Source organism: Apium graveolens, chromosome 3, assembly GCF_009905375.1.
Source record: "Apium graveolens cultivar Ventura chromosome 3, ASM990537v1, whole genome shotgun sequence".
NCBI lineage: Eukaryota > Viridiplantae > Streptophyta > Magnoliopsida > Apiales > Apiaceae > Apium > Apium graveolens.
Genome location: NC_133649.1, coordinates 240,972,193 through 240,984,740, shown reverse-complemented (window position 1 = coordinate 240,984,740; position 12,548 = coordinate 240,972,193). Strand labels below are relative to the sequence as shown.

The following is a 12,548-nucleotide window of genomic DNA, read 5'->3' as shown; positions in this document are numbered from 1 at the left end:
TTTCTCGATGAACTGACTTCTACTTCATCTGACTTGGCCATTAGAGCTAGATTGACATAGTTGATGTCCTCATCTGCATCCTCTCCATCAGCTGCCCAGTCATTTTCCTGAGTAATGAATGCTTTTTCCTTTTATTTGAGCAACTCATAGTACTTTTTTTGTAATTAACAGGCTCAAATTTTTTCTTTTGTGAACTTCACTTTCTACACTCATTAGAAAAATGACTATTCATCCCACATTTGAAACATTTGAATTTAGCTTTATCAATCATGTTTCTGTAGGATTTTGCAGCTCCAAAGTTTTTCTTGTACTTGAGTTTTGCAAACCTTTTTGATAGAAAAGCCAAATGTTCATCAATGGCATCCATGTCATCTTGGTTGGTACAATAATCATTTTCAGGCATTATTCCTTTGCCATTACCTTCACAAACACTTGTGTTTGGCACAGATTAGCAGTTTCGACCTTCAACTTTTATCCTCTCTCGTGTTCAGCTACTAGGGTGCAACAGATCCACCCTTCTTTCTTCCTTTCTCTAACTGCTCATCCTGCTCCATTTCGAGCTCATAGGTTTTTAAGATATCATACAGTCTCTCTAAAATAAAGTCTTTATACTTTTGAGAATTCCATAGAGAAACTGTCATAGGCTTCCATTCTTTTGGTAGAGATCTCAGGAATTTAATATTTGGATATTTAGTTTGGTAGATCCTTCCATGCAGCTTTAATCCATTTAGTAGTTTTTAAAATCTACTTAAAATATCACTCAAGGACTCACCTTCCTCAAATTGGAAGTGTTCATACAGCTGTATTAGAAGCTGCATCTTATTTTCCCTAACCTGTTCAGTACCCTCACATAGCACTTGAATTTGATCCCAAATTTCCTTAGCAGTTTTACAGTTGATAACATTATCAAACATATCTGAGTCAAGACCATTGAATAAAATATTCATGGCATTCTTGTCTTTATGAACTACCTCAAAGTCTTCATCTGTCCATTCTGTCTTTAGCTTTGGGATATTCTTCTCATTCCCAATTGCATCTTCAACATCTGTTACAACTCTTCTAGGAATGTGAGGTCCATTCTCTATGCACTTTACATAGCTTTCATCTTGAGAGAGTAGATAAAGGTGCATCTTCACTTTCCAGTGATGATAGTTGTCTTTGTCCAAAATTGGAATCTTAACACCAACGTCCTTTCTGCTCATGTTGTTAGATTGCTTGATCATTAAACTCTTTGTGTGTCAAGTGCTTGCTCTGATACCAATTATTATACCCCAACAATGAAAGAACAGAATTACATGAGGGGGTTGAATGGAATTCTGGTTATTTTTTGAAACTTTGAAAACTTTTCACAAAATATATAACTTTGTTTTAAATATGCTTGAGTGCGGATAAACAATAATAATATTCAAGAAAAAAACTTGGCTTTTTGGAATTTTTGGAATGTCCCCACACTCTATTTCTTTTTGGAGGTTTTCGACGTTCCTCACTATGTGTAATATTTCTTGAGTTTGACGTAATAGTGGAATAGTTTGAAAGAGATGTAGTTCTGCTGAATACAGAATCCATGCTCTAGGTTCAAAAAAGACGTAGGCTAAGCTTTTTCTTACAATCCTAGAGAAAACGGGTTTACTGCCTCCTATGGACTTATAACTGATAAACTAGGCAAAACGACTCGGCAAGGGTTTAGCTACAAAAGTTAAGAACTAAGAACAGAGAAACAGTAGGCAACAATATTACAACTCCCTTAAATATTACATCTCCCATTTGAGATGTCTTTGGAGTTTTAAATCTTGACAAATCTTTAGGCCTTCTCGTTGTGTCTGGCTTATGAGTTGGCCATATGTCAGGTTTTTGTAAGGTATCGGGCTTCCATGTTCAGTTATTAAAGAGGTTCTAACTCTTTCACCGAGCAAGGTTAGAAGTCCGGCTAAGAATTTTTCCTTCCAATTTGCATGGTTCGAGTCTTCTCTAAGCATGACTCTAGTAAGGAAAATAGTTTTATATCTTTGGAAATCACTAAGTTTTTTATATTTGAGATTATGTAAAAGCTCAGCATTTATATCTCCCATGTGAGAAGGGTCACCAATGAAGTGGTGTGTTATGACTATAATGAGTTGTGCTACTGCTCCTTGGATAGGGTTTCCTTGTTCATCTAAAGTGGGATTTCCCTCTTCATCTTCCCTAACGGAATTTAGGATTTTAAGATGATTTTTAGGGGTAAGGTGATAGTCCTACCAACCTTTTAATTGGCCAGAGAATCCTGCTATGAGTAATTCAGCTATAGCTTTGTCTGGGATTCCTATTTGGGTTGTATAAGCGTCGGCTGCCATGGTCATTGTTGTAAATGATTTAGAATGTTATATTCAGACATTTTGTCTATATTCCATTCATAAATAGAGGATGCATTAAATTTAGACTGGGTTAAAATTTCAGGTCTATTTTCAACTCCAATGTCTGGGGCTATGAATTTTGGAATCATTTGTCGGAGGTCATGAACTTGGGATATTTCATTTATGAAAGCATCTTCATATGAGTCATGATGTATGACATTCAGTTGTTTAGATGAAACACTGTCATCACCTATTTGGGTTGTGGAAGAGGAAGCTTCAAGTCTGCTAAGATGGTCTTTGATGGCTTTAACAAATTCTGGTCTATTTGTTTGAATTTGTTGTTGGCTTTGTCTATAAACTTTGTATGGTTTTAATATGAGTTCTTTGCAATTAGGTTGGTTATTAATACTTTTGGGGAAATCTATTATTTTTTGAATCTGGTCTTCTATTCGGTTTAGTTAACTTCCTATGCTATTTAGGTGGGTGTTTGTGTAATTAACAACAAGGATTGTATTTTTAGTATGTTTTAGTATGTCATCATCTGGTCTCTTGATGGGGTGTGCCTCGATTTTTTTACTTTGAACTGTTAGTGTGACAATTCTAAAAGGTGGGTGGTGTGATTCTATAGTTTCGCTGTTTGTTTCCCATTGTTTCTGTTTTTGTTTCATGCTTCGAATGATGGGGTTTAGGTAATTTGTGAATGGGAAGAACAAGTTTTGGTCAGAGGATTAAATTTCCAACCAATCAAAAAATAACATTTGGATTTTGTTTTGGTTGAAAAATTCGTAATAAATTTCTTGAGTTGTGTCTTTTGTTCTTTAAAGTTGGTAAAAAATCAATTTCTTTTTTCAGTATCTGGAGAGAGTAGAACTCTTCACGGAGAAAAGTTTTATTGATTTGAAATTCTATTTCAATCACATTTAGCCCACTTGCATTCCCATATTCTCACTTATAGCAGAGAAGGTTGGGGATGTTGGTGATGAAGTGGAAACCGTGTTTCGGTTTGGTGGTAATTGACTTTGTTTATAGAAAAGGTGAGGTATATTAGAAGAATAATCCACACCACCCATAAATGTACTGGGTATATCTGATGTAGAGTATCTTGGTCTTGAGGAAGTGTTAATGATAGAAGGGATTTGAGAAATCCTTCCTAAATTTAAAGTTCTCGAGGAAGCCTCAGAATATTGAGAACTAATAAAAGGGGCTCGGGATGATCGATCAAATGCAAGAGTGACTCGTCCATTGTCATCTTGGTGAACTTGGTGTATTTGTGTGTTTGGTTCTAATCTTTCCGGTAATCTAGGGCAAGCTAACCATTCTAAAACCCATTTAGCGGGAAGGGAAATGTCATGCCATTGTATGGATCGAGGAATAACTGTGTTAGACCTTGAAAGGTTAGTTTGAAGAATGATGGTTTCTCCTTTGATGAAAGCATTTTTATGCCCATCATTACCAATGAACATTATTGCTTTGTAATGAATTCGAAAGATTAAAGCAATCGGAAATGATCCTTCTAACATTTTATAATTGTGAGTTTTAACTTGGAGTGTCATGCTATGGATAACAATTTTGTCTTTAAGAGAAATAGATAAATTTGGATAACAACTAAAAGAGACGAGTCCGTTACATAGACTTGATTCTATGGAACTTAACCAGAGAGTCATTGAACTCAAGGAATCTAGCATATCTTAAAATGGATAATATTGAGGTGTCTAATCCTTCTTTGGTTAAGGGCTTAATTCCTACTTGGACTAGACCTATATGGATGTAATTGTATGATTTTGCTAGTTTTTCTAGGGAACTTTTGGTGAGAAGGTGAATTGTTTCGAATAATTTTGATAGGTGTATGTCCCTTTCTTCGGTTTTGATGGAAGAACTTGAACTATACCATTTTGTAACATAAACTTGGCTTTTTTTTGTGATTTTTGGAATGTCTTAACGCTCTATTACTTTTTGGAGGTTTTCGACGTTGGTTTCCTCACTATGTGTAATATTTCTTGAGTCTGACGTACTAGTGGAAGAGTTTGAAAGATATGTAGTTCTGCAGAATACAGAATCCATGCTCTAGGTTCAAAGAAGACGTAGGCTAAGCTTTTGCTTACAATCCTAGAGAAAACGGGACTGCCTCCTATGGACTTATAACCGATAAACTAGGCAAAACGACTGGGCAAAGGCTTAGCTACAAAAGTTAAGAACTAAGAACAGAGAAACAGTAGGCAACAATATTACAAATCCCTCATGGCTCGGATACCAAAAGGACGTAATAGGACCAACAAATATTAATATAAACAATAGGGAGAGTAATATAGTAAGACTAAGACATGTTATGCATATTATATATAACTAAGTCAAGGCAAAATATAAGAATTAACACAAAATATTAAAACATGATATGAACAAGAATAAGATTTGAAATTACTTGAAAATGCTTTTGATTATATAACTGAAAGCAATCTGCTAGTCTTATATATATATATGTGTGTGTGTGTGTGTGTGAAGAAATCTATGTGATACAAAGTTGTACACAACTGCTTACAAGTAACACGACTATGAACTTGAGAGTGTTAGAATACAGCTTACAAAGACTCTCTAGTTGATTTTCTCTAATTTTCTTAGTCTTTTGTTACTAGCTACTGTTGGTTTATATATCACCAAGTTACATGTGCAATAAGATAAAATACAAAACTTAACAGCTATGTCTAATCACATGTTTCTTCATTTCTCTATCCAATACAATCCAGTTAGATACTGCATCTTTGAACGTCTCTGTTTTGCATGTAAATGGAAATGCTTCATAATTTTCTAAAACCTGAATCCAGGATGCCACATTCCTTTTATATACAATCAACGCATGTGACGGTCAATTAACTGTCAACTGCTATATGAATTAGTTATCCGTTGAAACTTCACCATCGTCCGTTAACACTATGTTTAGTTATCCGTTGATGCTGTAATATTGTTATCCATTGATGCTTGCATATGAACATTCGTTGAAGTTTTAACAAATATATGTTGATCAGTTTATCAGTTGAAGGTGACTTGAGTCATCCGTTGAAGTTTTAAGTTTATTCGTTGTAGATGAATTTCTTAGCAGTTATACTCTTTTACTTATATATAATTACAATGCATCTTCTATTTACAATTGGTCAACCTATTTTGTATATCTTGCTAATAATCAACATGACTTCAAATTCACTACAACTTTTAAACCTCTAAGTTGTTTGTTGTATACAGAAATGTGCTACAAACTTTCTTGACTATAAGTTACTCCATTAACGGATAGAGAATTATGGTTATCCGTTGATGGTTACAAACTCATTTATTTTATTTATTTAAAATGTTTTGGTAAGTTATCATTAAGTGTATAACATATTCCTAACAATTTCCAGCGAAGATGATGCACGTCCACATTTCCACCGAAGATGGTGCACGTCCCCATTTTTTAGAACAAAAGATATATAATCAACCAGCATACGGTCGGTACTATAGTTAAAATGTAGATCAACAATCTCCATAATAGTTACAGACGTTGCTCTTATTTAATTAGGTTCGGTTGGCGCGCAAAAGGCAAAAATTCTCCATGCTTAATTATGGCAGTACAAAATTCAAAACATGCTCTTCCATGACCAATTCCAAAGCCGCCTAGCACATCGTTATCCTCTTATGCTGCCACTTTCGTCCATATCACAACCTTCTGCTTCGTAACTTACCAAAATTTTACAATACAAAACTATTAACCTCAGGTTCCCGATAAATGTACTTACTTCACTCTTCTTAAATTAATAAATTTGACTAAGCTTATTAGTCTTACTACTAGTATATATATTGGTGCCCTCGTGCATAAGATTGCACATACATTATACACTCACTAGGTCATTAGAGGGTAGGTATTCTGTTCTAATAATGAAGTCACTGATACTAGGAGCAGCATTTCTTGTTCTGTTTATCGCCGCCCTTCCAACTTCTTCCTGCTCTTCCACAACTAAGCGTTTCGAATTCAATGTAGGCTGCCATCTATCTTCCTTTTCGATATCGTTACTTCTCTGTGATTGTAGTAGTGTCTGTCTGTCAATCTTAGGACCATGTATCACTACAAGAAAAAACCCACTTTTCGAGCACAAAATTTGGCCGAAAATGAGTTTAAGGGTCAAAATAGTGAATGGAGATATGTCAGAAATATCCTCTTTTCTTGTAGAGTATGCATTTACATATGTAGCGGGCATCCTAATCAAAATGACTCCATACATTTTCAGGTAGAATGGAAAAATGTAACTCGATTATGCAAGACGGTGAGTGTACTAACAGTGAACGGAGAGTATCCGGGGCCAACCATAACAGTTTACGAAGGTGACAATGTGGAGATCAAAGTCAATAATCGGGGTCCTGACAACACAACTATACACTGGTTAGAAGTTTCTCATCATGGCATTCAATGTTTACCATGTTTTTATTATTTAGTAATGTTGTTTTTCACATCCATCTCATAAATGCATAAACAATACACATGTATATATGTAGGGTTAAAATAGGCCTGCTAACAGATAGATATATGTTACCCCATGACTGAAACGGGGAGATGAAAAACAAGGTGATACATGGGAAAGGGGAATTACAACAATATATAACTAATTTCTGAATTTCACATGTACCGTATTACTTCCATGCTCACACACAATACATTATACATGTGCATGCAACTATGTAAGGCATGTTAATTTCTTCTTTACTACCACAAAATATGATCTTTATGCTCAAGTTTTACCCTAGACGAGCTCACTCCAAGAAATGATTCAGTAAGGGGCACGAAGTCGTCCATCCTATATAATTCTTTTACATTTTGTCATCATTACAAACGTCTGTGAAATATAAAAGTGCTCACATTAAAATTATAAAATAAGAGGGTGTCTCCCAAAATATACTCAAAGTTCCCCTTAAGGGGTATCTTCTAGATCGATCCGTCCCTTGGCTATAACAAAATTCGATAATAAGTATGCAGATTATGTTGTAGTGGTTGAGATGCTTTCTGCAGTGAGTAGTCCATGAAACCGTATACTAGAACGCCAACAATAGACATTGTGTAGGCTTAATTTTTCTATCATAACGTTGCATGTGAGTGCTGTTCATGGATAGAATAAAAAATGATAAGGAATATATTTATTATTTTGTAAATCTTAAGCCAAAATAATTACCAATTTTTTTAGCTAATTAGACTCATATAGAATTAATGAATTTCGGGATAAAAGAGAATTGAATCAAATTTGAATCATCAAATCCCGATGATGAGATGATAATAAATAAATTATTAATCAGTGAAGGATGTCATCATGGCGCTCAACGTTTACTCTTTCTGTTCTTTTGTTTTTGGTTTTGCTCGTCAGCAGATTATTCACTTCTCGTAATCCCATTACCTCTAAGGTTTTTTTTTTAATTTTAATTTTCATAAGTCACGTGGACAAAATATACACGCACGCCATTGACTAAATTTCATGTTTACAAAAATTGTTGGCAGGCTTGTATATAAATAAATCACATGAATCACAGTTGATATCAAAACTAGAATCACAATTGATATCAAACTGATGACTAATAGTTGTCATTTTCAAAGGACGCATGCGCACTAAAACTTATAAATTTGAAGTGTTTTGATTGTTATAGTATTTGTTCTAAATATAAAGGTTACATTATTATTAAAAGATATTGGTCAATCAAAACAAGTCAAAATTATATAAGTTTGTGCTTGAAAGGAAAACCGTTTTTTAAATAAGAGAACCATTTGTACATGAACAATGAAGAGGGAATCAGATGTGTATACTACTTGCAACAACTACAAAACAAATAACATATCTACTCTGCAAAATCATTCTAACCACTGCCCACCACATCACTAGCTGGTACATTTAAATGATATTTGTATGTGTTTTAATTTTAAGTAAAGATCAACTGCTTGCAGGCATGGAGTAAAGCAGTTGAGAACAGGATGGGCTGATGGTCCTGCTTATGTCACTCAATGCCCAATCACAAAAGGCAATTCCTATACCTACAAGTTCACCATTTCTGGCCAGAGGGGCACCCTCTGGTGGCATGCTCATTATGCCTGGCAGCGCGCCACCGCCCATGGTGCTTTCATCATCAAACCTAGAAACCCATATCCATTTCCAGCTCGGATTCGAGCAGGAATTCCTGTCATATTAGGTAACTTCAAGACAAACCACATCAATTTTAAAACAGAGTTCGAATTTGTTGATAATATTACGTTGACATGTATAGGTGAATGGTGGAATGAACCTGTTCAAGGTATCGAAGATTATATGAAATTGACTGGGGATGGCCCTAATTCTTCAAATGCCTACACAATTAATGGCTTGCCAGGATCACTATATCAATGCTCAAACAAAGGTAAAAATGTTGATCCAGTACCCATTTATCTACTTTGACCAGGTAGGTACATCCCTTGAACTAAAGTGTTTATGTTATCGACTACTTGCAGACACTTTTGTTCAGAGAGTTGAACCAGGACAAACGTATATGCTTCGAATAATCAATGCAGCTCTCAACCAGGAACTATTCTTCACAGTTGAAAACCATACCATGACTGTTGTAGAAATTGATGCTGCTTACACTAAACCTTTCGACACAACTGCTATAATGATCACCCCTGGACAAACCACTACTGTTTTGCTCAAAACAAATCAAATTCCTGATTCAACCGACATGTTTGTGATGGCCGCAAGGCCTTATCTCACGTCACTCTTCCCCTTTAATAATTCTACCAGTATTGGATTTTTACAGTATAAGACCTCAAAAACCGCAAAGCTGATGTCTCAAAAAGATTCTCTTGGTTATATTCCTTCAAGTCTTCCTGAAATGGAAGATACTGTCTTTGCCACAAAATTTACTGATAATCTTCGAAGCCTTGGTACTACAGAGTATCCTTGTGATGTGCCCAAACAGATAGACAAACGCGTAATAACAACCGTCAGTCTGAACCTCCAAGATTGTCCGAAAAATAAAACCTGCAAAGGCCTATACGGGAAGATATTCTCCGCTTCAATGAACAACATTTCATTTGTTCGTCCAACAACGTCGATACTGGAATATCAGTACAGAAACCTCAGCAACACAACTATCAACAACAATTTCCCCGAGAAGCCACCACATGTTTTCGATTACACTGGTGTGGATGCCTTAAGTGAAAACATGAACTCAGAGTTTGGCACTAACATTTTGGCAGTGGCATATGGGACAAAGCTGGAAATTGTTTTGCAGGATACAGGGTTTATGAATTTGGAAAACCATCCAATCCATATTCACGGCCATAACTTTTACATTGTAGGGACTGGATTCGGGAACTTCAATGAAGCCAAGGATCCAGCTAACTACAATCTTGTGGATCCTCCAGAAAGGAACACGGTGGGAGTTCCTATGGGGGGTTGGGCTGCAATTCGAATAAACGCAGACAATCCAGGAGTATGGTTCATTCATTGTCATCTTGAGGAGCATACTAGTTGGGGTCTGGCCATGGGGTTGATGGTAAAATGTGGTTCAAACCCATCTCAGTGCATGCTTCCTCCACCAGATGATTTCCCTTCCTGCTAACTAAAATATTAACTGCTTGGGAAGTTATAAAATATTATGTGTAACAATAGTAAATGCAATAATGCAAATGATTTTGTGGTACTGCAGCAAGTTAGGTACTTGTAAGTTATAGTGAGTTGGTTTTGGACAGTATCCAAGTTCAGTATACAACATATCGTTATGTAAAAGTCCCCTTTTTTTTATAACATTGCGACCTTAAGTAGCAAATTGTAGTTAAACATGGAGAAGGGTTGAAGTGATCAACCCTTAGGCCCCTCTTCAGATATGAAATAATTAAGTTATTTGGCTCTAATTTATCATTTTGTATGACACTGATAAACACTGAAACTCAAAAACTCGGTGACAGCTCAGACTCGACTTGCTTAGTATACGGGTAGACTGGACTTGATAAGGAAAAGCTTGAACTCGACACACGATAAATAAAATCTTGACATGAATAGTTAAAAACTTGACTCCAGTCTCGGCTTATACCACTGATAGCTAAATTAAAATAACGACCTAAGTCAGGAGTACAGATAGCTAAATTGAACTGGAACAGTGAAAGAAAATGAATAAACCTACTAATTTCGTGAATTATACAATGAGGTTATGAATGACAATAAACATTGTTGTAGATAAAAGATAAATTGGTGATGGAAGAGGGGGCAAGGAGGGCTGACTGTTGATTTCAAATGAGTTAACTGGTAGGGGCATTCCGTCACTATTAAGACTGCACGACTGAGGACTTGAAGAACCATCCTTGTTCATCATAATTGCTCTGAGTACTTCTGAAACTGTGTGGATATATGCTGATCGGTTCTTTGCTAGGAGCCATGTCAATCCCATGAGCTCACAGTCTCTGCTATGCATTTTATGATTTCTTTCTTCAGATTTACTTGAATTTCTTGTCTTATCCTCATTAAGCTGCATCAAAACATAATGGAACTTATGTTACCATATTTACTTATATAATACACTTAATCAGTCGCAGAACCTGGATCATTCAGCTTATCCGTAACCTGTCAAAAGTTAACAACTGTTGACAACTTAATTGGTCATTGTTGTAGAATTGTAGGGATCACAAGAAACATATATTGGACCTATTAAACTATATTTAAATTTTTTCAACTCTATTTGTACGATAATAGTAGAGTCAACTTAACGAAAAAGAAAATCATATGAGGCATCTTATGATTAAGCTTGTATGAAGAAAAAAGGAAAAGAAATGTGGTTACCAGGTAGAGAGTGTTCAAGCAATTGGAGCATTTATGTAGACCAACAAATCCATTAAGATTAGTGCTCAAACAATTTTTCTCGAGCTTCTTCACACTAGAATCACCCACAAGTTTACCAGTTTTTGGTGAAACAAAAAATGACTCCGGACAACTCAGTGGATGGAGTGTAATCCCACAATAGCAATATACCAAATCACAAGTCGCATTAGGTTTTAGGAGATTCATTCCTTTATTTTTCAATCCTTTTTCTAGATTCTTCACACAAGTCTCTGACTCATCAGGAAGCATTGGGAGATGAGATGTCTTCTCGGGCACATGCCGCCCCCTTCCCAAGGCAGTGTCCGAGTAGGCCTTGTATAGCCAGGCAGCTAGTACAGGGCAGCACCTACTACGGTGCAGCTCGGGGGAGTTGCCTTTACTTTTACTAGCAGCACAGGCATCATTTATGCCTGTGAAAAGATCATCAGAAATTTGTAAGGTGCAGCCCGAGGAGACGTCGGATTGTTCAAGGAATGCTGGAATGGTTGGTGGTGGTGATTGGGATGATAATGAAGGTGAAAGGAGAAGCAAGTGAAAACAAAAGATGATGGGAAAGTAGTAAAACATGGCTTGGCTAATGGAGTATTGGAGAATAAAGAAGAAACAATTCATTCTTTGTTACTGTTTTAAACAAAGAAAACAATAGATGGACATACAGGGCTACAGCCTTATAAAGTTTAGAGTATGGAATACTATGCATCCCAATGATTTTGTTTAGCTTTTCTTTACTTATTTATCTCCAATTTACATCACACTTAACACAAGTGACAAGCTAATATTTTCCTGATGGCAGTTAGAGTTTTTAACCAGGGTCACTACCTTTATACTCACGCATACACTTTATAAACACTTCAACTTATTGGAAAGTAAACACTGTGTGCACAAAAACAGTTACAGCCCTACAGTTTAATTTTAGGCCGTAAAGCTTAACAATAGATAATGACGACACAATCCCAGACGCACCAGATAAGATTTAGCTTTTTTTTTTTTTTTTTTTACGATTTATGTCCTCCTTTACTAAAAGTGACCGCACAACAGCTGTTACCCATCACTTGTTACGCCCCCACATCATCATTGTAATCATACGTATGGAACCCTGCACAAACACTATGGTGTTTGCTGAACATGACTCAATAACTAACCGATATTTACTCCGATCGCTAAATTGATGGTGTTTAAGTTGAGTTAACCCAAAGCCCCCAGGTGAAGGGAGGAACTACGTCCACGTAACTGCCATTAGAAAATAGAAAATTTGAGGTACATTTAAGATGTATTATTGATGTAATTTACGAAAATTAATAAATCGAGGTTGTTCTTTTCGTAACAATTTAAATTTTTATGTTTAGATCTAAAATATTTTATTAGTGTA

The 12,548-nt window shown here is 35.8% G+C and overlaps 2 protein-coding genes across 3 annotated transcripts; one reads left to right on the top strand and one right to left on the bottom strand.

Annotated features, from left to right (window-relative positions):
- Positions 1 to 6,042: 6,042 nt before the first annotated feature.
- Positions 6,043 to 10,093, top strand: LOC141713207 (laccase-1). Of its 2 annotated transcripts, XM_074516514.1 has the most exons (5): positions 6,048 to 6,332; positions 6,584 to 6,735; positions 8,281 to 8,522; positions 8,598 to 8,726; positions 8,818 to 10,093. In XM_074516514.1, the coding sequence occupies exons 1-5, from the start codon at positions 6,234 to 6,236 to the stop codon at positions 9,924 to 9,926; spliced, it is 1,731 nt and encodes a 576-aa protein (XP_074372615.1). In that variant the 5' UTR covers positions 6,048 to 6,233; the 3' UTR covers positions 9,927 to 10,093. The 2 variants fall into 2 exon arrangements, with proteins under 2 accessions (XP_074372614.1, XP_074372615.1); XM_074516513.1 differs by having other exon boundaries at positions 6,043 to 6,332; positions 8,281 to 8,726.
- A 298-nt stretch (positions 10,094 to 10,391) lies between these two features.
- LOC141713208 (putative GPI-anchored protein At4g28100) lies at positions 10,392 to 11,902 on the bottom strand. The gene is made up of 2 exons (XM_074516515.1): positions 11,141 to 11,902; positions 10,392 to 10,829 (listed from the first exon to the last, which is right to left on the bottom strand). The coding sequence occupies exons 1-2, from the start codon at positions 11,789 to 11,791 to the stop codon at positions 10,500 to 10,502; spliced, it is 981 nt and encodes a 326-aa protein (XP_074372616.1). The 5' UTR covers positions 11,792 to 11,902; the 3' UTR covers positions 10,392 to 10,499.
- Positions 11,903 to 12,548: the final 646 nt, after the last annotated feature.